At 40.2% G+C, this 26,022-nt stretch overlaps 1 protein-coding gene and 1 long non-coding RNA gene across 3 annotated transcripts in view; one reads left to right on the top strand and one right to left on the bottom strand.

Annotated features, from left to right (window-relative positions):
• Positions 1–22,613, bottom strand: part of SEPTIN7 (septin 7) — a gene marked incomplete at its 5' end in the record, with an annotated part of 116,164 nt that extends 93,551 nt beyond the window's left edge. Inside the window, one exon of the mRNA XM_082399531.1 lies at positions 22,533–22,613. Within this exon, the coding sequence (XP_082255657.1) occupies positions 22,533–22,613 (81 nt within the window). The remainder of the gene's footprint in view (positions 1–22,532) is intronic.
• LOC309632247 overlaps positions 1–26,022 on the top strand; it is a 50,597-nt gene that overhangs the window by 15,250 nt on the left and 9,325 nt on the right. Inside the window, exon 2 of one of the 2 annotated variants that reach the window (XR_014246803.1) lies at positions 22,547–23,315. This is a non-coding gene — a long non-coding RNA (uncharacterized lncRNA). Of the gene's footprint in view, positions 1–22,546; positions 23,322–26,022 lie in introns of both variants that reach the window. The other variant, XR_014246804.1, reaches the window with a different exon arrangement.

The raw sequence follows: 26,022 nt of genomic DNA, 5'->3' as shown, positions 1-26,022 counted from the left end.
AAATTATACAGATAATTCTGACAAGACTTCAACCACGATGTGAATATGGGCAAGGTAGAGAAATAAAGGTTGGAGTACAAATAAAATAAGATGGATTAATAGCTGATTAGCTGTATATCAATTTCAACAGAATTATACACCACAAGGATCCAACCCTAATTAAGCCCAGATAACATTATATAATATTTTGAGGGCTTCCCTGGTGGCACAGTGATTAAGAATCCGCCTGCCAATGCAGGGCACACGGGTTCAAGTCCTGGTCTGGGAAGATCCCACATGCCGCGGAGCAACTAGGCCCGTGCACCACCACTACTGAGCCTGTGCCCTAGAGCCCGCGAACCACAACTACTGAAGCCAGCACCCCTAGAGCCCGTGCTCCACAACAAGAGAAGCCAATGCCATGAGAAGCCCGTGCACCACAACAAAGAGTAGCCCCTGCTCGCTGCAACTAGAGAAAGCAAAAGACCCAATGCAGCCAAAAAGAAATTAAAAAATAAATAAAATAAAATTTATTAAAAAATAATAATAATAAAATATTTTGATAGAAACATAAAAGATATACTTTAAGTGTGCACATAATAAAAGCTGAAAAAGTAACAAATACTTTATATGACACAGTCAGAACACAAATGAAATTCCGTATGGAAATATGTGGATCCAAACCTTGTCCTTTTCTCCACGCTCAAACCAGAATCTGAAAGATAAAGTTTCAGTTAAGGGCAGAACTACAAAATGTGACTGCAAACAGTAAGGAGGAGGTGGTGGAACACATTTCACCCACTCAATCAAGAAGTTCCTCTAGTTTAAAAAAAAAAAAAAAAAAGTGTTGAAGAAGCAAGATGAAACAATAGCAGCACAAGTGGAAAAGGTAGAGACACCTTAGTTGACACTATGCTCCATGTGTCAGTAAGGAAATAAAGTTACCCTAAAAGATAACTTAACTTTAGGCCTCGTTAATAGATTTATATAGCACGTAGACAGACACAAAAGACAGATTTATTCAAAACTGCAATTTAAAATCACAAGATATTCATTTCAGTTCAAGGTGTCAGCAGGGATATGTACCAAATGAAGAAAGTTCAGAGGGGAGTAACAATGGTTGGACTGATATAACCACCTGCCACATAACATTTTCCTTGTTAAAAGAAATGGAAAGACTAAAAGTTGGCACAAAAGATTCAGAGAGAGAACTGTCTTCAAACTATTAAATAATAAAGGCAGAAATCAGATATCTTTTTGGTCTTAAGGAGTAAATGAGTACATCTGAATACAAATATCAAAGACAGATACATATAAAAATAGGAAGAGGGTTCAAGAGGACAGAGTAGAAGGATGTGCACTCACTCCCTCTTGCAAGAGCACCGGAATCACAACTAAGTGCTGAATAGTTATTGAGAGGAAGACACTGGAACTCACCAAAAAAGATACCTCACATCCAAAGAAAAAGGAGAAGCCACAATGAGACGGTAGCAGGGGTGCAATCACAATAAAATCAAATCCTGTAATTGCTGGGTGGGTGAGTCACAAATTGGAGAACACTAATACCACAGAAGTTCACCCACTGGAGTGAAGGTTCTGAGCCCCACGTCAGGCTTCCCAAGCTGGGGGTCCAGCAACAGGAGGAGGAATTCCTAGAGAATCAGACTTTGAAGGCTAGCGGGATTTGATTGCAGGACTTCGACAGGACTAGGGGAAACAGAGACTCCACTCTTGGAAAGCACACACAAAGTAGTGTGCGCACCGGGACCCAGGGGAAGGAGCAGTGACCCCATAGGAGACTGAACCAGACCTACCTGCTAGTGTTGGAAGGCCTCCAGCAGAGGTGGAGGGTGGCTGTGGCTCACCGTGAGGAAAAGGACATGGGCAGCAGAAGTTCTGGGAAGTACTCCTTGGCGAAAGCCCTCCCAGAGTCCTCCAACAGCCCCACCAAAGAGCCAGGTGGGCTCCAGTGTTGGGTCGCCTCGGGCCGAACAACTAACAGGGAGGGAACCCAGCCCCACCCATCAGCAGACAATCGGATTAAACTTTTACTGAGCTCTGCCCACAAGAGCAACACCCAGCTCTACCCACCATCAGTCCCTCCCATCAGGAAACTTGCACAAGCCTCTCAGATAGTCTCATCCACCAGAGGGCAGACAGCAAAAGCAAGAAGAACTACAAGCCTGCAGCCTGTGGAACAAAAACTACAGTCACAGAAAGACAGACAAGATGAAAAGGCAGAGGGCTAGGTAACAGATGAAGTAACAAGATAAAACCCCCAAAAAACAACTAAATGAAGTGGAGATTGGCAACCTTTCAGAAAAAGAATTCAGAATAATGATAGTGAAGATGATCCAGGACCTCGGTAAAAGAATGGAGGCAAAGATCAAGAAGAAGTAAGAAATGTTTAACAAAGACCTAGAAGAATTAAAGAAAAAACACCTAGAAGAATCAAAGAACAAACAGAGATGAACAATACAATGAAATGAAAAATACACTAGAAGGAATCAGTAGGAGAATAACTGAGGCAGAAGAATGGATAAGTGACCTGGAAGACAGAATGGTGGAATTCACTGCCATGGAACAGAATAAAGAAAAAATAATGAAAAGAAATGAAGACAGCCTAAGAGACCTCTGGGACAACATTAAACACAACAACATTCGCATTATAGGGGTCCCAGAAACAGAAAAGAGAGAGAAAGGACCTGAGAAAATATTTGAAGAGATTATAGTCGAAAACTTCCCTAACATGGGAAAAGAAATAGCCACCCAGTCCAGGAAGTGCAGAGAGTTCCAGGCAGGATAAACCCAAGGAGAAGCATGCCAAGACACACAGTAATCAAACTGACAAAAACTAAAGACAAGGAAAAATTATTGAAAGCAGCAAGGGAAAAATGACAAACAACATACAAGGGAACTCCCATAAAGTAAACAGCTGATTTCTCAGCAGAAACTCTACAAGACAGAAAGGAGTGGCATGATATATTTAAAGTGATGAAAGGGAAGAACCTACAACGAAGATTACTCTACACGGCAAGGATCTCAATTCAGATTCGATGGAGAAATCAAAAGCTTTACAGACAAGCAAAAGCTAAGAGAATTCAGCACCACTAAACCAGCTCTACAACAACTGCTAAAGGAACTTCTCTAAATGGGAAACACAGAGAAGAAAAGGACCCACAAAAATAAACCCATAACAATTCAGAAAATGGAAATAGGAACATACACATCGATAATTACCTTAAACGTGACTGGATTAAATGCTCCAACCAAAAGACATAGACTGGCTGAACGGATACCAAAACAAGACCCATACATATGCTGTCTACCACCGACCCACTTCAGACCTAGGGACACATACAGATTGAAAGTGAGGGGATGGAAAAAGATATTCCATGCAAATGGAAATCAAAAGAAAGCTGCAGTAGCAATACTCATATCAGATAAAATACACTTTAAAATAAAGAATGTTACAAGAGACAAGGAAGGACACTACATAATGATCAAGGGATCAGTCCAAGAACACATAAGAATTATAAATATATATGCACCCAACATAGGAGCACCTCAATACATAAGGCAACTGCTAACAGCTATAAAAGAGGAAATCAACAGTAACACAATAATAGTGGGGAACTTTAACACCTCACTTACACCAATGCACAGATTATCCAGACAGAAAATTACTAAGGAAACACAAGCTTTAAATGACACAATAGACCTGATAGAATTAATTGATATTTATAGGACATTCCAACCAAAAACAGCAGATTACACTTTCTTCTCAAGTGCACATGGAACATTCTCCAGGACAGATCACATCTTGGGCCACAAATCAAGCCTCAGTAAATTTAAGAAAACTGAAATCATATCAAGCATCTTTTCCAACCACAACACTAGGAGATTAGAAATCAATTACAGGGAAAAAAATGTAAAAAACACAAACACATGGAGGCTAGACAATACACTACTAAATAACCAAGAGATCACTGAAGAAATCAAAGAGGAAATCAAAAAATACCTAGAGACAAATGACAATGAAAACACGACGATTCAAAACCTATGGGATGCAGCAAAAGCAGTTCTAAGAGGGAATTTTATACCAATACAAGCCTACCTCAAGAAACAAAAAAATCTCAAATAAACAATCTAACCTTACACCTAAAGGAACTAGAGAAAGAACAAACAAAACCCACAGTTAGTAGAAGGAAAGAAATCATAAAGATCAGAGCAGAAATAAATGAAATAGAAACAAAAAAAAAAAACAGCAAAGATCAATAAAACTCAAAGCTCATTCTTTGAGTAGATAAACAAAATTGATAAACGTTTAGACAGTCACACCAAGAAAAAGAGGGAGAGAACTCAAATCAATAAAATTAGAAATGAAAAAAAGAAGAGTTACAACGGACACCGCAGAAATACAAAGCATGATAAGAGACTACTACAGGGCTTCCCTGGTGGCACAGCAGTTAAGAAAACGCCTGCCAATGCAGGGGTCACAGGTTTGATCCCTGGTCCAGGAAGATCCCACATGCCGTGGAGCAACTAAGCCCATGTGCCACAACTACTGAGCCTGCGCTCTAGAGCCCGCGAGCCACAACTACTGAGCCCGTGTGCCACAACTACTGAAGCCCGTGCGCCTAGAACCCGTGCTCTACAACAAGAGAAGTCACCGCAATGAGAAGCCCGCGCACCACAACAAAGAGCAGCCCCCACTCACCACAACTAGAGAAAGCATGCGTGCAGCAACAAAGACCCAACGCAGCCAAAAATAAATAAACAAATAAAGAGACTACTACAAGCAACTCTATGCCAATAAAATGGACAACCTGGAAGAAAGGGACAAATTCTTAGAAAGGTATAACCTTCCAAGACTGAACCAGGAAGAAATAGAAAATACGAACAGACCAATCACAAGTAACGAAATTGAAACTGTGATTAAAAATCTTCCAACAAACAAAAGTCCAGGACCAGATGGCTTCACAGGTGAATACTATCAAACATTTAGAGAAGAGCTAAGACCCATCCTTCTCAAATTCTTCCAAAAAACTGCAGAGGAAGGAACACTCCTAAACTCATTCTATGAGGCCACCATCACCCTGATGCCAAACCCAGACAAAAATACTACAAAAAAAGAAAACTACAGACCAACATCACTGATGAATATAGATGCAAAAATCCTCAACAAAATACTAGCAAACAGAATCCAACAACACATTAAAAGGATCATACACCATGATCAAGTGGGATTTATCCCAGGGATGCAAGGATTCTTCAAAATACGCAAATCAATCAATGTGATACACCATTAACAAACTGAAGAAGAAAAACCATACGATCATCTCAATAGATACAGAAAAAGCTTTTGACAAAATTCAACACCCATTTATGGTAAACACTCTCCAGAAAGTGGGCATAGAGGAACCTACCTCAACATAATAAAGGCCATATATGACAAATCCACAGCCAATATCATTCTCAAAGGTGAAAAACTGAAAGCATTTCCTCTAAGATCAGGAACGAGACAAGGATGTCCACTCTCTCCACTATTATTCAACATAGTTTTGGAAGTCCTAGCCACGGCAACCAGAGAAGAAAAAGAAATAACAGGAATACATATTGGAAAAGAAGAAGTAAAACTGTCACTGTTTGCAGATGACATGGTACTATACATAGAGAATCCTAAAGATGCCACCAGAAAACTACTAGAGCTAATTAATGAATTTGGTAAAGTTGCAGGATACAAAATTAATGCACAGAAATCTCTTGCATTCCTATACACTAATGATGGAAAATCTGAAAGAGAAATTTAAAAACACTCCCATTTACCATTACAACAAAAAGAATAAAATACCTAGGAATACACCTACCTAGGGAGACAAAAGACCTGTATGCAGAAAACTATAAGACACTAATGAAAGAAATTAAAGATGACACAAACAGATGGAGAGATATACCATGTTCTTGGATTGGAAGAATCAATACTGTGAAAATGACTCTACTACCCAAAGCAATCTACAGATTCAATGCAATCCCTATCAAATTACCAATGGCATTTTTTACAGAACTAGAACAAAAAATCTTAAAATTTGTATGGAGACACAAAAGACCCTGAATAGCCAAAGCAGTCTTGAGGGAAAAAAACTGAGTGGAGGAATCAGACTCCCTGACTTCAGACTATACTACAAGGCTACAGTAATCGAGACAATATGGTACTGGCACAAAAACAGAAATATAGATCAATGGAAGTATAGAAAGCTCAGAGATAAACCCACGCACTTATGGTCAACTAATCTATGACAAAGAGGGAAGGATACACAATGGAGAAAAGACAGCCACTTCGATAAGTGGTGCTGGGAAAACTGGACAGCTACATGTATAAGAATGAAATTAGAACACTCCCTAACACCATACACAAATATAAACTCAAAATGAACTAGAAACCTAAATGTAAGACCAGATACTGTAAAACTCTGAGGAGAACATAGGAAGAACACTCTTCGACATAAATCACAGCAAGATCTTTTTCGATCCACCTCCTAGATAATGGAAATAAAAACAAAAACAAACAAATGGGACCTAATGAAACTTAAAAGCTTCTGCAAAGCCAAGGAAACTACAAAGAAGATGAAGAGACAACCCTCAGAATGGGAGAAAATATTTGCAAATGAATCAACGGACAAAGGATTAATCTCCAAAATATATAAACAGTTCATGCAGCTCAATATTAAAAAAACAAACCCAATCAAAAATTGGGCAGACCTAAATAGACATTTCTCCAAAGAAGACATACAGATGGCCAAGAAGCACATGAAAAGCTGCTCAACATCACTAATCATTAGAGAAATGCAAACCAAAACTACAATGAGGTATCACCTCATACCAGTTAGAATGGGCATCAACAGAAAATCTACAAACAACATATGCTGGAGAGGGTGTGGAGAAAAGGGAACCCTCCTGCACTGTTGGTGGGAATGTAAATTGATACAGTCACTACGGAGAACAGTATGGAGGTTCCTTAAAAAACTAAAACTAGAATTAACATATGACCCAGCAATCCCACCACTGGGCATATACCCAGAGAAAACCATAATTCAAAAAGACACAGGCACCCCAATGTTCACTGCAGCACTATTTACAATAGCCAGGTCATGGAAGCAACCTAAATGCCCATCGACAGACGAATGGATAAAGAAGATGTGGTCCATATATACAATGGAATATTACTCAGCCATAAAAAGAAACAAAATTGGGTCATTTGTAGAGACGTGGATGGATCTAGAGACTGTCATACAGAGTGAAGTAAGTCTGAAAGAGAAAAACAAATATCGTATATTAACGCATGTATGTGGAACCTAGAAAAATGGTACAGATGAACCAGTTGGCAGGACACAAATAGAGACACAGATGTAGAAAACAAACGTACAGACACCAAGGGGGGAAAGTGGCGGGTGGGGGGGGGATGAATTGGGAGATTGGGATTGACATATATACACTAATACATATAAAATGGATAACTAACAAGAACCTGCTGTATAAAAAAATAAAAAAAATAAAATTTAAAAATAGTAAGAAAAAAATTAACAGTGACAGCTATTCAAAGATGAATGTGCTATCTCAGAAGACAGTGAGTTTCTAACAGACTAAATCAGCACTGTTTGTTAGAAATATAACACAAGTCATACATGTAATTTTAAATTTTCTAGAGACCATATTTAAAAAAGCAAAAATAAACAAGTAGGGCTTCCCTGGTGGCACAGTGGTTAGGAATCCACCTGCCAATGCAGGGAACACGGGTTTGAGCCCTGGGCTGGGAAGATCCCACATACCGCAGAGTAACTAAACCCGCGTGCCACAACTACTGAGCCTGTGCTCTAGAGGCTGCGAGCCACAACTACTGAAGCCCGCAGGCCTAGAGCCCGTGCTCCGCAACAAGAGAAGCCACCGCAATGAGAAGCCTGCGCACCTCAATGAAGAGTAGACCCCGCTCACCGCAACTAGAGAAAGCCTGCATGCAGCAGCAAAGACCCAATGCAGCCAAATAAACACATAAGTAAATAAATTTATTTTTAAAAAAAAGAAAAGAAATATCAAGAACATACTAAAAATTTTTAAAGGATTAACTTTAGTCCATTTTAATCAGTCACTACTGTATCTTGTGCACTGATGACATATATGCATTCTGTATACAACACAGCAGTTTTGTCAAAGAATTCAAATTATTTCCAGTATATACCTCTCAAAGTAGCTTCTTAAAGACATAAAAGCCATTTCTTGTCAGAATATTGAATCCCATGACTCACAAAATGTTTCACTGATATTCAGCTTAGCATTACTTGCCTAATAAAAAGAAATGTAGGTAGAAATAAAGTATTCATTATTACCTGTTTTTTAAAAATTTTTCTATAGCTTACCTACATTACAACACCATACAGGAAAACAGAAATTCAATTCCTGTTATGGACTGAATTGTGTACCCCAAAAATTTTTATGATGAAGCCCTAACCCCAATGTAACTATATTTGGGAGACAGGGCCTTTAAGAAGGTAACTGAGGTTAAAGGAGGTCATAAGAGTGGGGTCCATCATATGGGACTGGTATCTTACAAGAGAAAGAGACACTAGAGATACCTCTTTCTCCCTCCATGAGTGCACAAAGGCCATGTGAGGACACAGTGAGAAGGTGGCCATATGCAATCCAGGAAGACCCTTCACCAGAAACCAAACCTGCTGGCACCTTGATCCTGAACTTTCCTGTGAGAAAACAAATGTCTGTTATTCAAGCCAGGGGTCCCCAACACCCAGGCCGTGGACCGGTAGCGGTCAGCAGCCTGTTAGGAACCGGGCTGCACAGCAGGAGGTGAGCGAGTAAGCAAAGCTTCATCTGCCGCTCCCCATCGCTCGCATTACCACCTGAACCATCCCCAACCCCTCCCCCACCGCCACCGGTCCATAGAAAAATTGTACTCCATGAAACCAGTCCCTGGTGCCAAAAAGGTTGGGGACCACTGGTTTAAGCCACCTCATCTGTGGTATTCTATTATGGCAGCCCTAGCAGACTAATAAAGTTCCTAAGAAAATACTTGTAAAAAATTGCATAGCAAAGTAAATTATTACTGTTGAAATTATTAATAGACTGTGATAAATGTTTCTGTATGTTTATAAATTTACTCTACAACGAAAGATTTGAAAAGCCTGCCTTGTTGAGCTACTGAAGCAACCAAAGTAATCTGATACCTCAAAACAGCAAATTCTACTTTTTTCCATAACCAAGGTCTTTAACATATTTCATTATAAAAACAACATTCTACTAAAGATCAGTACTATATACAGTAAAGCTAAAGATCAGTGGAAGGCTCAAAAAAGCATGCCACCCATCACAAAACTGCAACACTACCCCAACAATATTTGTAATATTAAACATAAATAACTGATAATACATTTTTAAAAATTGACAATGCTGTTACCTACTAAGAGAGTAGTCAAAGGAGTTCAAGGCAAGGAAAGGATCAAAGACTCAGTTGGGTAAAGTTTCCCGAATGAGTAGTTTTGAGCTGGGCCTTCATTAATGGATGAATGCAACTTCAAGGTAGGTAAAAACAGCATAAGCAAAGCAAGAATATAAAACATAATTTGATCTGAATGGAAGAAAAAGCCAAACAGAGACCCTAAAATGACTTCCTAAGTTTTTAATGAAAAAACATATTAGAGAATCATAGGGCAGTACAGTAGTCCCCCTTTACCTCAAGTTTTGCTTTCCGAGGTTTCAGTTACCAGCTGTCAACTGCGGTCCAAAAATATTAACTGGAAAATTCCAGAAAGAAGTAATTCATCAGTTTTAAACTGTGTGCAGTTCTGAGTACTATGATGAAATCTCACACCTTCCGGTGCTGTCCTGCTCCGTCCAGCCCATGACATGATTCATCCTTTTGTCCAGTGTATCCTGCCTGTTAGTCACTTAGTAGCCTTCTCAGTTAATCAGATCGCCTGTTGTGGTATTGCCGTGCTTGTGTTCAAGGAACCCTTACTTCATAATTTTACTTAATAATGGCCCCAAAGCACAAGAGTTGCGATGCTGGCAATTCAGATATGCCAAAGAGAAGATGTAAAGTACTTCCTTTAAGTGAAAAGGTGAACGTCTTGATTTAATAAGGGAAAAAAAAAATTGTATGCTGAGGTTGCTAAGATCTATGGTAAGAAGAAATCTTCTATCCGTGAAATAGAGAAGGAAAAAGAAATTTGTGCTAGTTTTGCTGATGCACCTCAAACTGCAAAGTTACAGCCACAGTGTATAATAAATGCTTAGTTAGGATGGAAAAGGCATTAAAATAGTGGGTGAAAGACATCAACATAAAGTGTGTTCCAACTGAGGGCAACATGTCGCGCCAGAAAGCACAGAGCCTATATGAAAACTTAGCAAGCAAGAGATCCCCTAAAACGAGTGACACCAAGCCATTTACTACATATACGAGATGGTTACACAGATTCAAGAACAGATTTGGACTGAAAAATATAAAAATTACTGGAGAGGCCGAGTCTGCCAATGAAGAAGCCACTGCCACATTTCTGGCAGAGTTGAAGAAGTTGATTAAGAGAAACACCACATTTTTATAACTTTTATTACAGTATATTGTTACAAGTGTTCTTTATTATTAGCTATTGTTGACCATCTCTTACTGTGCCTAACTTATAAATTAAACTCTATTATAGGTATGTATATATAGGAAAAACCAGTATATATAGGTTTTGGTACTATCTGTGGTTTCAAGCATCCACTGGGGATCTTGGAATGTATCCTCCACAGATAAGGGGGGACCACTGTATAAATATAGTTAGAAATCTGAATTCTAGCACCTGCTGTAACTTAAAGCTATGCTCTGTGTGGATAAGCTACATAACCTTTCTGAGCCTTAGACTGGGATAACATATTTATAAGGTTATTACAAGATATATATGAAATATTTGGCACTTCAGATACAATAAGCACAATAAACGACAATTGTGGGACTTCCCTGGTGGCGCAGTGGTTAGGAATCCACCGGCCAATGCAGGTGGCGTGGGTTCAATCCCTGGTCCGGGAGGATCCCACATGCTGCAGAGCAACTAAGCCCATGCACCACAACTACTGAGCCTGCCCTCTAAAGCCCATGAGCCACAACTACTGAGCCCACATGCCACAACTACTGAAGCCCGCGCACCTAGAGCCTGTGCTCCACAACAAGAGAAGCCACTGCAACGAGAAGCCCGTGCACTGCAACAGAGAGTAGCCCCCACTTGCTGCAACTAGAGAAAGCCCACGTGCAGCAACGAAGACCCAACGCAGCCAAAAATAAATAAATAATTAAAATGTTATTCCCCCCCCTTAAAAAAAAAAAAAAAAAGACAGTTGTTATAGTGGTTGTGCAATAGACAACAGCTATTATTAAGGCCTCTAGGCTTTTATCTTGCCGTTAAATGATTTCCAAACCTGGCTATAATCGGAAGCATCTGGGAAGCTTGATAAAAACAAATACCTGGGCCCTAGCCTAGAAGCAGGGAATTAGAATGTTGCTGGTAGGGCCCAGGAAATAAGGTTTTGGTTTGTTTTGTTTTTTTAACAAAAACCCTAGAAGCCTGTACTATAACTGAAAGATGTTTAAAGTTCTACAATAGGCCAATTACTTTATGAAAGTAGTGTTTTAGCACAATAATCTTACAAAGATTCATTAAATGAAGTGAGAAGAGTCTGAAAGCAGTAAGACCAATGAGGAAACTACTCATTAGGAAAGAAAGTCTTGTTCACCCTAGTTAGATTCTAATTTGTTAAATGGAATCCACTAGTGAATAAGAACAACATCCTGGAACTTCCCTGGTGGCGCAGTGGTTAAGAATCCACCTGCCAATGCAGGGGACACGGGTTCAAGCCCTGGTTTGGGAAGATCCCACATGCCGCAGAGCAACTAAGCCCGTGTGCCATAACTACTGAGCCTGTGTTCTAGAGCCCGTGAGCCCAAGTGCCTTAGGGCCTGTGTGCCGCAACTACTGAGCCCCCATGCTGCAACTACTTAAGTTCACGTGCCTATAGCCCATGCTCTGCAACAAGCCACCGCGATGAGAAGCCCGCGCACCACAACAAAGAGTAGCCCCCACTTGCCGCAATTAGAAAAAGACTGCATACAGCGACCAAGACCCAACACAGCCATAAATAAATAAACAAACAAACAACAAACAGCATCCATCCTTCAATTAAAAAGCAACGGCATCTCCCAGCCCTATCCAGAAACCTTCAACACAGTTTTAAATAAAAGATGTCTCCATCAAGCATAAAACTTCTTCTTCCCTTGCTCCTGGCTAGTACTAATGATGGTGCATTTATCTCATAATAACACACTGTATGTGCATGTTTTTGGTATTACTTCTGCACTTCCTCCATGTTCACCAAATATTTAACTTTCAAAAAGATAGGGGCTACAACTATTCAGCCAGTCTACAATTATTCAAAAATTTCAAAAAAGTAAAAAAAAAAAAAAAAAAAAAAGGAACTACATCTATATAATTATCTTTTTAACAGCACAGCACCATGGTCAAACACAAACAAGTATTTTTGGTTTGCCAGGTTAGTTATTCTAGTTATCTTTAAGGCTCACAGTTGAATTAATCACCTGGTTAAGTAACTCCTACTTTTCTGTATTAGATCAATTTTGATATTCTAATACAAAACACAAGACAGGACTGACTACAGTTCTATCTAAGATCACTAATTTAATCCTTTCATGCCAAGTTCTCATGTCTACTCAATTTGCCCTTCTCAGTAATCAGAAAACAGACTACAAGTTGTACTCAGAGCAACTGTGGTTTTGCAAATTATACAATGAATACATATTTTGGTTTTCATGGTTTTCTATTTGCACATTATTTTATACATCCATAAAACAGGAATCATTTCTACTTAATTTCCTTTTCACTCAGCATGTTAGAATATATTGTACAGAATATAGCTGGGAATTAGAAATGGAAATCTAACCCAATACTTAACAGATAGCAGACCTTCAGTAAAGAAATGAACCAGGGGCTTCCCTGGTAGCGCAGTGGTTAGGAATCCGCCTGCCAATGCAGGGGACATGGGTTAAATATAAGAAATTAAAAACAAATTTAAGATACTAAACTAACAAATGACCTGGGAAAATAACTAGGGAAAGCAGAAGAGGTTTAAAGATACTTCTTAAGTCGGGAATAAAGACACAGACCTACTAGAGAATGGACTTGAGGATATGGGGAGGGGGAAGGGTAAGTTGTGACAAAGTGAGAGAGTGGCATGGACATATATACACTACCAAACGTAAAATAGATAGCTAGCGGGAAGCAGCCGCATAGCACAGGGAGATCAGCTCGGTGGTTTGTGACCACCTAGAGGGGTGGGATAGGGAGGGTGGGAGGGAGGGAGACGCAAGAGGGAAGAGATATGGGAACATATGTATATGTATAACCGATTCACTTTGTTATAAAGCAGAAACTAACACACCATGGTAAAGCAATTATACTCCAATAAAGATGTTAAAAAAAAAAAAAAGAAAGAAACAACCTTCTGAAAATCCAATGGTGCTGCATTAATCACTAGAGAAAATGGGTATTGCCTGGAGTGCGATTACCATGATCATAAAGTAGAACTGACTTCAACAACATTATAAATGAATAAATATTATGTATATGTGCAAAAAAAAAAAAAGATACTTCTTAAAATACTATTTATAGGGGCTTCCTTGGTGGCACAGTGGTTAAGAATCTGCCTGCCAATGCAGGGGACACGGGTTCGATCCCTGGTCCGAGAAGATCCCACATGCCGCAGAGCCACTAAGCCTGTGTGCCACAACTACTGAGCCTGCGCGCTAGAGCCCCTGGGCCACGACTACTGAAGCCCACACACCTAGAGCCTGTGCGCCACAACAAGAGAAGCCACCGCAATGAGAAGCCTGTGCATCACAACAAAGAGTAGCCCCCACTCACTGCAACTAGAGAAAGCCCATGCACACAACAAAGACCCAACACAGCCAAAAATAAATAAAATAAAATAAAAAATAAATAAAATAAAATACTCTTTATAATTCTAAAATACTGAAACTACTAAATGTCTCAAAATAACAAAATGGCTAGATAATTAGGATATCAACATTGGAACACCATATACATACTTAAAATAACCTATAGATGAATACACCAAAAAATATTATTAAATATTAAGTGAATAATACCTTGCTTTTGTATAAAATTTAACAGTTTACAGAGTACTTTTACATATATTACCTCATAATATATAATTCACGTCAGAGGTTATCAACCCTGGCTGTTCATCAGAATTACCTAAAATACTTAAAATGCATATTTCTGAGCCCCACCGCACACCCAGTGAATTAATGAGCCTCCAAGTGTATTAAGCATTGGAAGTGTTTCCAATGCCTAATCAGTGTTAAGAACCACTAACCACAAATATACCACTAATTACAATGATAAAAAAAAATGTAATTAAGAAAACACAAATCAAACTTCAGTGATTGAAATAATTTAATGGCTTTTTTTCCCACCTGGTTTATCTGTTTAGTTGTAAAAGGAACTAAGTATATCTATTAAACTTTTTAAAATTAAAAATGGTTTAAAATGTTGATGCTTGAAGGTATACTAGTTACTGAAAAAATTTTCCTTGTACAGACCCCAGAATGCTACATGTAACAAATGAGGGGGTACCCTAGTTATTTTAATAGTATAAACAGAAAGCACCAAGATAAAATTGCTATGAAGATTTGCCTCCTCTTATACAAATAATTATCTCACTCAAAATATTTCTAGTATTCTCTAAAACTGATTGACAATATATACCAAAATCTTCCTCAAGAAAGAAAGAACTCTGTTAGTCTGAATGGACAATTTGTATAAGGATACAAAACGCCACTCATATAAAGAAACATTAGCAAGAAAGTTTGAAACAGCTACTGCTTTGTAATGTACCAGTAAAAAATTTTTAACAACTAAACATTTTAGTACTACTCAAGAAATTGGCGGGACTTCCCTGGTGGCACAGTGGTTAAGAATCCGCCTGCCAATGCAGGGGACACGGGTTCAAGCCCTGGTCCGGGAAGATCCCAAATGCTGCAGAACAACTAAGCCCGTGTGCCACAACTACTGAGCCTGCGTTCTGGAGCCTGAGAGCCACAACAACTGAAGCCCACGCACCTGGAGCCCGTGCTCCGCAACGAGAGAAGCCACCGCAATGAGAAGCCCACGCAACGCCACGAAGAGTAGCCCCCGCTCGCTGCAACTATAGAGACAGCCCGCATGCAACGAAGACCCAACACAGCCAAAATAAATAAATAAGTTTATTTATTTTAAAAAAAAAGAAAGAAATTGGTCACCTCAGTCTGTCTGTGAACACATAAATTTCACACAAATCACTTTATTTCAATTTCCTTCAACTCTACTCACCAAACCAAAAATACCAAGTCTTAAAAAAACAGTACCAACAAATTTACTGACCAAACTAGAGTACAGCTTTTGTTCAATACAGCAGATTCAATTACTAAACATAAAAATTCAAAGCACAAATGAATAAATTTACAAAAACTTTAAAATGCTTATTTTCCATCCTAGCTGTCTCTCCTAGTATTGAGACTCTACCAGACATGTTCACTTACCTGTCCTGCAGGCCTCTTGATTTCATGTTTTAAATTACCTCTTTCAAGAAATGATATCTACTCACCACCCATTCACTCAAGCCAGAAAGCTCAGATACTATGGATTCATTACTCACTACCTACATCTCCTCACGTACTACTTAACCTCACAACCATCTCCTACACTTCATACCTTTTGCCACTGCCCTAGTTCTGTCCTTTAGCTTTTAGTCCTAGGGCTGCTAAGTTAACCACCCTCCATTGGATAGCCCCACCTTGGTACTTTATCTATCCCTACTGGAATTATCACAATGCTCATAGTTACCACTCTTCTTTTAAAATCCTTCAATAAAGATTTTTTAAAATCCTCAGCACAGCACACCAGATCTATACTTATCTCTCTAGCCTCATAACCTACACTACCATGATTTCTCAGCCTAGAATAAGTATCCTTCCTCTTCCTCTGCCTAATCATTCTTACCCATCTTTGAAGATTCACTTTTTTCTAGTTTGGAAAAGGTATCCCACTCTGTACTTCCACTGTACATTCTACATACCTTTAAATCATACCACAAATGATTTACTAAGAAATGTCAGGTTGGGAATACAGAAGTGAACAAAATACAGTCCTTGACTTTAAGAAACTTACAATGGAGGCAGAAAAGTAACTGCCGTTTAGTTTGATAACTTTTTTTAAGCTAACATCTTGAGTGTTTGTTATATGCCGGGCTAAGAACTTGACATGTATTTTCTCATTTAATTCTCCAATAACTTTATGATCCCCACTTTACAGAGAAGGAAAGAGAAAAGCTGTTATTTGTCCAAGGTTCAGATAAGCTTTAAAGATGTGAATCCAGGTCTAAGTCCAGAACCTAAGCTCTCAATTACAATGACTTCTGTTTCTAAAGTCACAGCATTTAACTCAGCTTCCCCAGTGTCCAGCATACAGCAGGCACAAGATATATATTTGTTAAATAAATGAACTTGAGTCTTGAAATCCCAGCTGGTAATGACTTAACATCAATACTACCACTTTAACTGATAATGTCTTGCGTCAAAGAGTTCAAAAGCTCTGAGATGCTAACACATGTGAAATGATCAATGTCCCAGGTTACTCATCATGTCAAGGTTTATAATAACAAAGTATTGGAAATAAATGTCTATCAGAAGGGGACATGTTAAATAAATTATAGCCTATCCATATTATGGACCTATGCAGCTATATAATAAGAATACTCTTCATGTACCAATATGAAATAATCTAAGATACACTAAGCAGAAAAAATTAAAAGGTGAGAAAGAATGTGTATCTGATGCTATCATGGGTGGGGGTAGGAGGGATATATGGTTGTTGTTTGTATGTACAAAAATCACTCTTCACATTTCAAATCTTTCACAATGAAGAAGTTAGGGGGAGAAAACTTTAAAAAGCTACCCAGAAAAACCAATCTAATTGAGTCAACTGTAGATGGATTATATCTCAATAAAGCTGTTTAAAAAAAAAAAAACTAATCTATAGATACTAGAAATCAGATCAGTAGATACCTGGAGCATTAGGAGGATAACTGTACAGGGACACAAGGAACTCTGGAGTGACGTAAATGTTCTGTGTCTTGTTTGAAATAAAAGCAAGGTGTATATATTTGTCAAAATTCATTGAACACTTAAAATCTGTGCATTTTACCATGTTTGCTGACCTTATGTAATTATCTGTCATCAATCTGCCAGAAGATAATCACAGTATCTGAAGATTAAAGAAAACATGATTGAAAAAAAAAACCTGTGCATTTTATTGTATGAAAGCTATACCTCAATAAAGTTACTTAATAATTTGGAAAGCATTTAGAAATGCAGAGTCCTGGGCCCCTCTCAGTGGCTATGAATCACTGGGTCTGTGGTGAGAATCAGTTAATCTGCATTTCTAACAAGAGGTCCTGGATGACCCCCATGCATGAGGTTCATCAGTTTTATTTTGGAAAATACTGACCTACCATAATGTTGTATATCCAGTAATTACTGATCATGTTTTGCAAAAATTCATGAATTAAATGATAAATTTACACAAACACACAAGCTACCTAGGTGATTCTGACTCCCAAGTTTGAGAAATACTAAGTTTTAAGTGGTAGGAGTTCTAGGAGGAAAAATTATAGACTAGATGGTTAAGAAAGACTTCTTTTCTTCTCCATCTGCTACAATCCTTCAATGGTCCTCCATCACCCAGTGTGATGGTTCCCAATCCGGCCACCCCAGGTGACATTTGGCAATGTCTGCAGACATTTTTTTCAGTGTCACCACTGGGTAGGGGGAGTGCTACTGGCATCCAGTGCTACTGGCATCCAGGGATGCCGATAAACATTGTACAATGCACAAGACAGCCCCTCAAAGAATTCTAAAACTCCAAACTGCACTAGTGCCCAGTTTGAGAAACCGTGACCTGAGCCTCACCTCAAATGAAGCTACCAAAAGTACTTGGTTGTGGCCCCAGAGGTAAACAAAACAACAGAATTAACATATTACATCTTCAGGAAAGTCAATTTTTACTTCCAGATTGGTGGGGAAGAAGGAGTGGGGATCATCTTTATATTGTATATAAGTCAAACAAATATAGATAAAATGCAAATGTCACATGATTACCTAAAATAAATGTCACATGAATACCTAAGATAAACTTCAAAATAATGTAATCAGGATCAGGCTTTACTCCCCAACCTTAGGGGATCTTTATGTACCCTTCTCAGTCTTCAAGTACTTCTGAAGTTAAAAAACATTTGCTTAAAATAAAGTACATAAACTTTAGCATGACAGGCAAGACCTCATCTTTAAGCTACTCCCACTAAGACTTTTAGTGCTATTTGTTACTGCAGCATGGTCTAACCCAGTGCTATTCAAAGTGTGGTCTGTGCACCAGGGAGCCAGTCTGATTGTTTACTGGTTTACACCAGAGAAGTACAAAAATAGAGAGCATGGAAATGGAAATTTTTATACCAGAATAATTTTATGTCTATTGGATCTTTAAAAATTGGGGCTTTTATTTTTGCCTTTTTAATTCCATCTTCATTACTAAAAACTTTGCAGTAATTTCTATTTTACAATTGTGTCAGTCAACAGTGAATTGGAAATTTAAAAAAAGAAGAAAAAAGGTCCTTCATCAGTTTGAGAAGCATTAACCTAACCTATCCTGACTGATACATCTAGTAAGTGGCAAAACCAGGATTTGACCTCATGTCTGTCTGACACCAAAGTACTTTTTCTTAGTCATTACACTATATTTCTGTTATTATTAATACTTTGAATTCAAACCCCTATGTGTAATCCCTACCTCTGCAGAGCTAGACTGCACAAGGTATGAATCACAAGGACCTTTTGTGTGTCTCACCTAAGGCCTTCAACACTGAACGCAAACCAAGCTGCTTTCTTGGCCCCTTTTCCCCAGGCTCTCTTGATGTTCAACGATGCAAAAGGACAAGACAAAAAAATTTTTTTTCTCCTCGAGGTCAAGAGCAGAGACATAATATTTAATGACATATTTAATGACATAATACTATCAACCCTGTTTTCTATATGACTTTGGGAGATGACCTCCGCTCAAGGAGAAGTAGGCTCCAGATTCTCTAACCACACTAGCTACATAAAGTATAGAATAAATTAATCAAAAATAAGAAAATGCCACATAGACTTAACAGCATTTAGCTTTGCCTCCTCACACTAAGACCTCCAACCTCTACCATAAAGTTTAAAGACGTTTGACCTGACCCATCCATACTGCACATCCCCCAAGTGTTTTTACAAACCTTTTTGATCACAATTCTTTTTTTTTTTTTTAATTTTTTTTTTTTTTTTTTTTTTTTTAATTTATTTATGGCTGTGTTGGGTCTTCGTTTCTGTGCGAGGGCTTTCTCCAGTTGTGGCAAGCGGGTGCCACTCTTCATCGCGGTGCGCGGGCCTCTCACTATCGCGGCCTCTCTTATTGCGGAGCACAGGCTCCAGATGCGCAAGCTCAGTAATTGTGGCTCACGGGCCCAGTTGCTCCGCAGCATGTGGGATCCTCCCAGACCAGGGCTCGAACCCGTGTCCCCTGCATTGGCAGGCAGATTCTCAACCACTGCGCCACCAGGGAAGCCCCCACAATTCTTAATTTCAAAAAAATGTTATATCCCCAGCTCAGTACACAATACTTATAAAACAAAATTTATCCCCCCCCCCAAATTTTTACCGAGTGCAATGTACTGCTATTTTTTAATTTCTTTCCTACTTTTTAAAAACTATTGGAAGAAATCCACAAAATTGATTTCAAGACCCACTAATAGGTCTCAGCCTGCAGTTTGCAAGACACTGCTGTAGAGACCAACAGTCTACATTTAACAGTATGCTCTCATCTGGCAAGCCTAACCCATAATCACGCTACCTTAAAATTCTACTCCTCAAAAAACACATTTTTTTCTACATCAGTTTCATTGTACAATAAACCTTATGTCATTTACAGTCCAAACTTTGTACAGAAAAATACAAAAGTTAGTTTTGTCTCAAAATTTAGTAAAATGCATAAATGTTAAAGTTAAAATAAAAATGTTCAACCTCTAATCAAAAACTGAAGACAGCTTATTAGTTCAAAATGTGAAAAATGTTCGCAGCTGGTAATTTAATTAGATAACAATACTCTATTGGCAAATCCCAGAATAGAGTCTATAGTGAATATGCATACCATCAATTTACAAGTCTGAAACCAACTTGCTCTACCACTATCTTCACTCCAACTGGTCTACTCATCCGACCACTCCCCATTACTGAGAACTGGAAATCTAACTCTTTCTCGTGTGTGTGTGTGTGTGTGTGTGTGTGTGTGTGTGTGTGTGTGTGTGTGTGTGTGTGTGTTGTCGTTTTTCATTCTCGACAATTGCTCTAAGGTCTGCCAGGGGGCCTACCTTGTCTCACACCAGCTCAGAAGTCCTGTCATGTACTTATTTAAGATTATTTCTATGGGAAAATACACAAATCCAAAGAATCAATTTCATAACAAACTTCTGAAACATAATCTACAGGTAACTGATATGTATTCAATACATAATTTACCTTTCAGGTAGTTATGTATCGAATACCTTATCTCCAAATCAAAACCAGAAACCAAACATTTCTTAATTTCCACAATTATAATATTCTTTCTGTAAATTAAAATCTACTTGACATAAACACAAAATAAATTTCTCAGTTATGAACTTCAATTGTGAGCCTAAGACCGCATGTGATATTTTTAATAACTGTATTGAGAAGACCTGGCTCCATCATGTTGTCCCAACACAGAAGGACACAATGCTACCATACAAACCATCTATGTAGCTTCCACATTTATTTCATAGCTCCAGTCAACCCAATCTCCTCTAGCCCCACCCACTGAACAGCTGGGTGGGATGAAAGATTGTTTCCTAACCGCCCCCCAACGCCGTGCTCCTTCCCCTGCTATTGGAGGAATAAGGGATCCAAGCAGCATTTAACTAGCTTCTTAATTGTTTATATCCTGCTAAGGCACTATCCTTCAGTCTATCAGGATTTCATAAAGTTCATCCGTACCTGTACACTTAATGCCTAAAAAGTTTCTTCCTCAACTTGCTTATAAACTTGGGGGGTGGGGGGCTGACCATGCTCATCACCTTCATGTACATAAATACGTAAAACGAGTAAAATTCTTTTGAATCTAGATTATCTGCTCATTTAGATTATCAAGGGCACCAAGGAAGATATCCTTCCATTTCATCAAAATAACAATGCGAAAAGAAATCGTAAAGTTGAACTATAACAATATAAGTCGCAAGAATAAATTATCTCGGTATCTAAGCAAACACCTGACCTTACAAGTTCTTTCCCTGCATTATAAAAACCCAGATTTGAAAAGTGTATTCTCAAAATGTAACTTAGCAAATGGAAATGTGTTAGAAAAATCTCAATTGCTTACTTCCTACTATACACACAGTATGAAATGGAACTTGGGAGTGGAAAATGTGAATGAAATGGCCTTGTTCTTTTTCCAATACGTGGAGGAGGAAAGGAAATCAAAGAGCTTCTTAAGAGAATAAATGAGAAAACAAAACGATTTTCAAAAATTAATTTCCTTAAACATCACCTGTCCGTATCTCCAACTCCCTCCCTTTTCCAGAGACCCTTCCCACCCCTTCCGCTCCTCGGGAGGGCGCCCTTCCTAAATGTTCTCTTTTCCCTTTTTCTTAAAAATTAAGCCCAAACCAGGCTCCTTATCCTCCTTGCTCAAGCCTTGCCCGCCATCCACCAGCCTTCGGGGCCGCGCCTGGGGAAAGGAAGCCCCAGAGGCGGGAAGGGGGAGCCAGGAGGCGACACAGTCGCTGGAGCCGCTGCAGCCGCCGCCTCCACCGCAGCTTCAGCCTGGTGCATCCTTCTTCCTCCCTCCCCGCCGCCGCCCTCCCGGGGCCGGCCCACACAGCACCCTCACCCGGGCGAGCATACACATCCCCACCCTCCTCGCCAGGCCCACTCCCCCACGAGAGGAGCTCCGCCGCGGGTTCTGCGGCCGCCGATGAGAGAAAGCAGGGCCGTGAAGCCGGCTGGCCCGGCGAAGGCGACCCCGCTCGGGTTGCTCGGGCCGCGGCGGCGGAGGCCGCGGCTCAGGTCTCGCGGCTCACGTCTCCCGGCTCCCCAGGCCCGCCCGCCGCAGCACAGGAAATGCCGCCGCCTCGGCTCTCCTCATATTCAATTCAAACTGTCACTGCCGCCGCCTCCCCTCCCCCCGGGCCCGCCGCCGCCGCCGCCGCGCCCCGGGCCCGCCGTCGCCCCCACCCCACCTCCTTTCGCCGCAGCCCCCCGCCTCGCCTCAGGGCGTTCCCCCCGCCAAGTCAGGGGGCCGCAGAGCCCCTCCGCGTCCCGAGCCGCCGACCCGAGTCGGGACGGCCCAAAGCTGAGACTCACCCATGGTGCTGCTGTTGACGCTCCTCTCCTCAGCAGCAGCGGATCTCGCACTGACCGACATCCCCTCCCCCCTCCGCGACCAGCCAGGGCGCAGCGCAGCCCGCGGATTCTCCAAAGCCGCCTACGCCGATTCCGCGGCGTAGCCGCCCGGCGTCGCTGCTTCGCTTACGCAGGCGACTGCAGGCGGACTCCTCCACTGGCTCTCGCCCGACTCCTGCTCCCTCCTCCGCCCCTCCACCCCTCCGCCCCTCAGCCCCTCTGCCCCCTCAGTCGAGGCTTCCGGGCCGAGCGGAGGCTGGCTTCGATCTCGCGAGATTACTTCATCGCTGCCCCGCCGACTTGCTCGTTTTTCGAGCATGACTTCATTGGCGTCAGCGCTCCTTTGCTGCTCGGGTTTAGCTGCCATGTTAAAATTGGCGGCATTTGGCACCTCCGGGGTCATGGATAGTCAGGCCTCTGTGCGTGTTTCTTGAGCACTGCCTCTAAGGTTAACGCCTCACGTTTCTGGGTGAAAACCCTGGGGACGCTGAGAGGGAGTGGCCGGTGGGGTGCGAGGGTGTGGTTTTGCCCGCATCAAAGATGGCCGCCGTCGGTGCAGCCCCGCGCAATTTCACGTCAGGTTTTGGAGCTGGGGGAGCCTCCGGATTGCCCTCTGCGCCTCCTTACGAAATGGGCGTAAGGCGAAGAGGCCAGACTGGGGGGCTACGCTCTGGGCAGGGGCCGCGTCCACGCTTCCGCTCCTAGCTACTGACCTGGCGGCATTGTGAGTGTAAGTGGAGAGACACTTTGAGGCAGGTGTCTGTGCCTCCATTCCGTAACCGTTTCCTCAGCTTCTTTGACTTTAGGAGTGAAAAGTGAGATTAGGCCCTGGTTGCCCCGACATTGCCCTCGCGCTGTCACTTTCCGATGGCCTGGCACAGCCAGCAGGTCGGCTGCTGCAGCTTCCACTGCGGATTCTCCACGGTCACACTCGTATTGGCTCAGCCTGTTGGTGCCCGGTTCGGTCCTCCTGGCGCTCACACTCTAGTTGAGAAACTGAATGGACACACGTGAAACTATTGGGTATCAGTTAAAGAGTAATTAAGGGTTAAAATGTGTGGTCTCGTACTATTAATTAGCAGTGAATGTCGCTTGGTCGTTGGAGCCGTCCCCAAATATTTTCTAGTGAAAGTAGCCTCGTATTGCTCAGAACAACCCGTGATCTTTTGTACCTTTCATAAAAACTAATCGCAGTCTTCGTTTGTATTGTTCATGCACACGTATTATCTTTCCTGTTAAACTGCATGTTATGGAATATATACATATGTAGTTATGAGCCCGCACAAGAATGTTCATAGCAGCATTGCTTATATTAGTGAAACAATTTAAATGTCCACTTACAGGAGAATGGATGAACAAGTTACATTATTGGACAAATTGACGTACACAAAATGCTAAAAGATGGAAATTAATGAACTAAAACTATTAGTAATATTAATTTAGAGTTCATTAACATAAATTGAGAAAAAAAGCAACTTACAGAAAGATGTATATGGTATACCATAAATAAATAAAAGTTTAAAAACAATAAACTGTGAGATCAAACTGTGAAAATCATGTAAGGAAATGATAAGATACCAAATTCAGAGTAGCGGTTAGTGCCAGAGAGGAGGAGAAGGGAATGTAACCAGGTTCACCTCATAGAATGTTTTATTTTCTACCAAAAATAATTTGCAGAAAATGTGGCAAAACCTTAAAGGTAGGTGGAGGATACATGGGTGTTAAATTGTAATTGTTGTCTGCACTCCTCTGTATACTTGAAAAGTTTCCAAGTAAATTTTTAATGGAAATTTAATCTAAGGAAACAGCTTATTTTGTGTCTTGATACTGTTTCTGAAGTCTCCATTGTTAGTAAATTTCTCATAAAGTGTGTTACAATTTGTCTGCTCAACCAATCATTGTGTTAAATTTCTGAAACTTCATAGGAACCCTTTACTTGGAAAATTTTGTTAAATTTCTTCTTTGAAGAAGGCAGTGCAGCAGAGAATTTAAATGTGTGGCCTCTGGAGTCAAACTGCCTGGATTCACATCCCACCTCTACCATTTTCTAGCCAAATGCCCAAGGACAACTTTCTTAACCTGTGATCCAGTTTCCTCATCTATAAATGGGAATAATACTTATCTAATGGAGTTTTTGTGAGAGTTAGATGTGCCCAGTCCATAGTATATGCTTAATAAATGTTACCTATATACAGATTATTTTAAAATATAAAATTATTCTGAATACTATTATTGTTTAATAAAATCTAATAGTTTATAAAAAAGAAAATCTCTGCCTCCCATCTCTGTTGATATGTTTCCTTGAGGGGGATCTCTTAATGGATGTGAGAGAGGTGAATTTTGTTATTTTGCTCTCTGAAAATGGATAAATTCTTAATATAAATAATAAGTTCTTTGCCTGAGGTTTGTTCATATTGTCCTACAAATTCCATCCCACACAATAATAGCTTCACCACTTTCCACTGAAAATTAAATGGAGGGTTACAAGCAGTGAGATGATGACATCTTATGGAACTTCCTCCCTGAGGAGTTCTAATAGCCAATGATATTATACATAATGTGTGTGTGTTTCTGTGCATGCACCTGTGTATTATAAATTATATTGGGGGGGATGGAGAGAGAGAGAGAATTATTGTATTAGTTTCATGATCTCTACAGCATTGTCTACAGTATTATATTTGTAAATAAAATATAGTCTAGACCTTAACCTTCTGATTCAGAAATAGCTTTTTAAAAACAAAAAACTGACCTGAAATTCTGGATAGAGGATGTGGATTGTTTTCACTACATATTTATAATGTCCAATCTTAAATGAGCCTTCAGCTTTGCCAAGCAATGCTTGTTTCCCTAGTTAGCTCTCTTCCACAACAGCCGCTTCAGATTTTCTCCACTGTTTTCAAACCAACTCCCTCATTTATTCTCAGCAAAAGTTAGAACGCATCAGAGAGGAACTCCAACAACTTCCTGCCTCCACATTCATAAGCCTACCTGTATCTACACCCACCTTTCAGACATCACAATGGATCAGATGTCCCCCCCCCCGCCCCCGCCCCCATCTGAGGCATATATTTCTACATGTTCTCTGTATTCCATCTCTTTGGCCTACTCCTTGGATTCTGTCTCTTCCTACCTTCCCAGGAACTTCACTCAATGGATTATTTATTTACTCAATAAATTTCTGGGTTCTGTCTCTATCACTCCACTGAAGTTCTCAACAAGGATCACTAACAACCTTTTCGTTCAACCTAGTGGACACTTTTTAAAAAAATTTTACTTGAACATTTGACACTAGTGACCTGCTGTATTTATATCCCTTGATTTGTGAAACCACACTTTCCTAGCTTTCCTCCTAGATCTCGGGCTTCTTTATTTTACCTTCTAGGACCTTTATCTTCTGTCTGTCACTTAAGTGTCCATGTACCTCAGAGCTG

The sequence above is a fragment of the Balaenoptera borealis genome, assembly GCF_965194805.1.
Source record: "Balaenoptera borealis genome assembly, chromosome: 7".
Classification (NCBI taxonomy): Eukaryota; Metazoa; Chordata; class Mammalia; order Artiodactyla; family Balaenopteridae; genus Balaenoptera; species Balaenoptera borealis.
The sequence above is the reverse complement of the archived record's forward strand: the minus strand, read 5'-3'. Positions and strand labels throughout refer to the sequence as shown.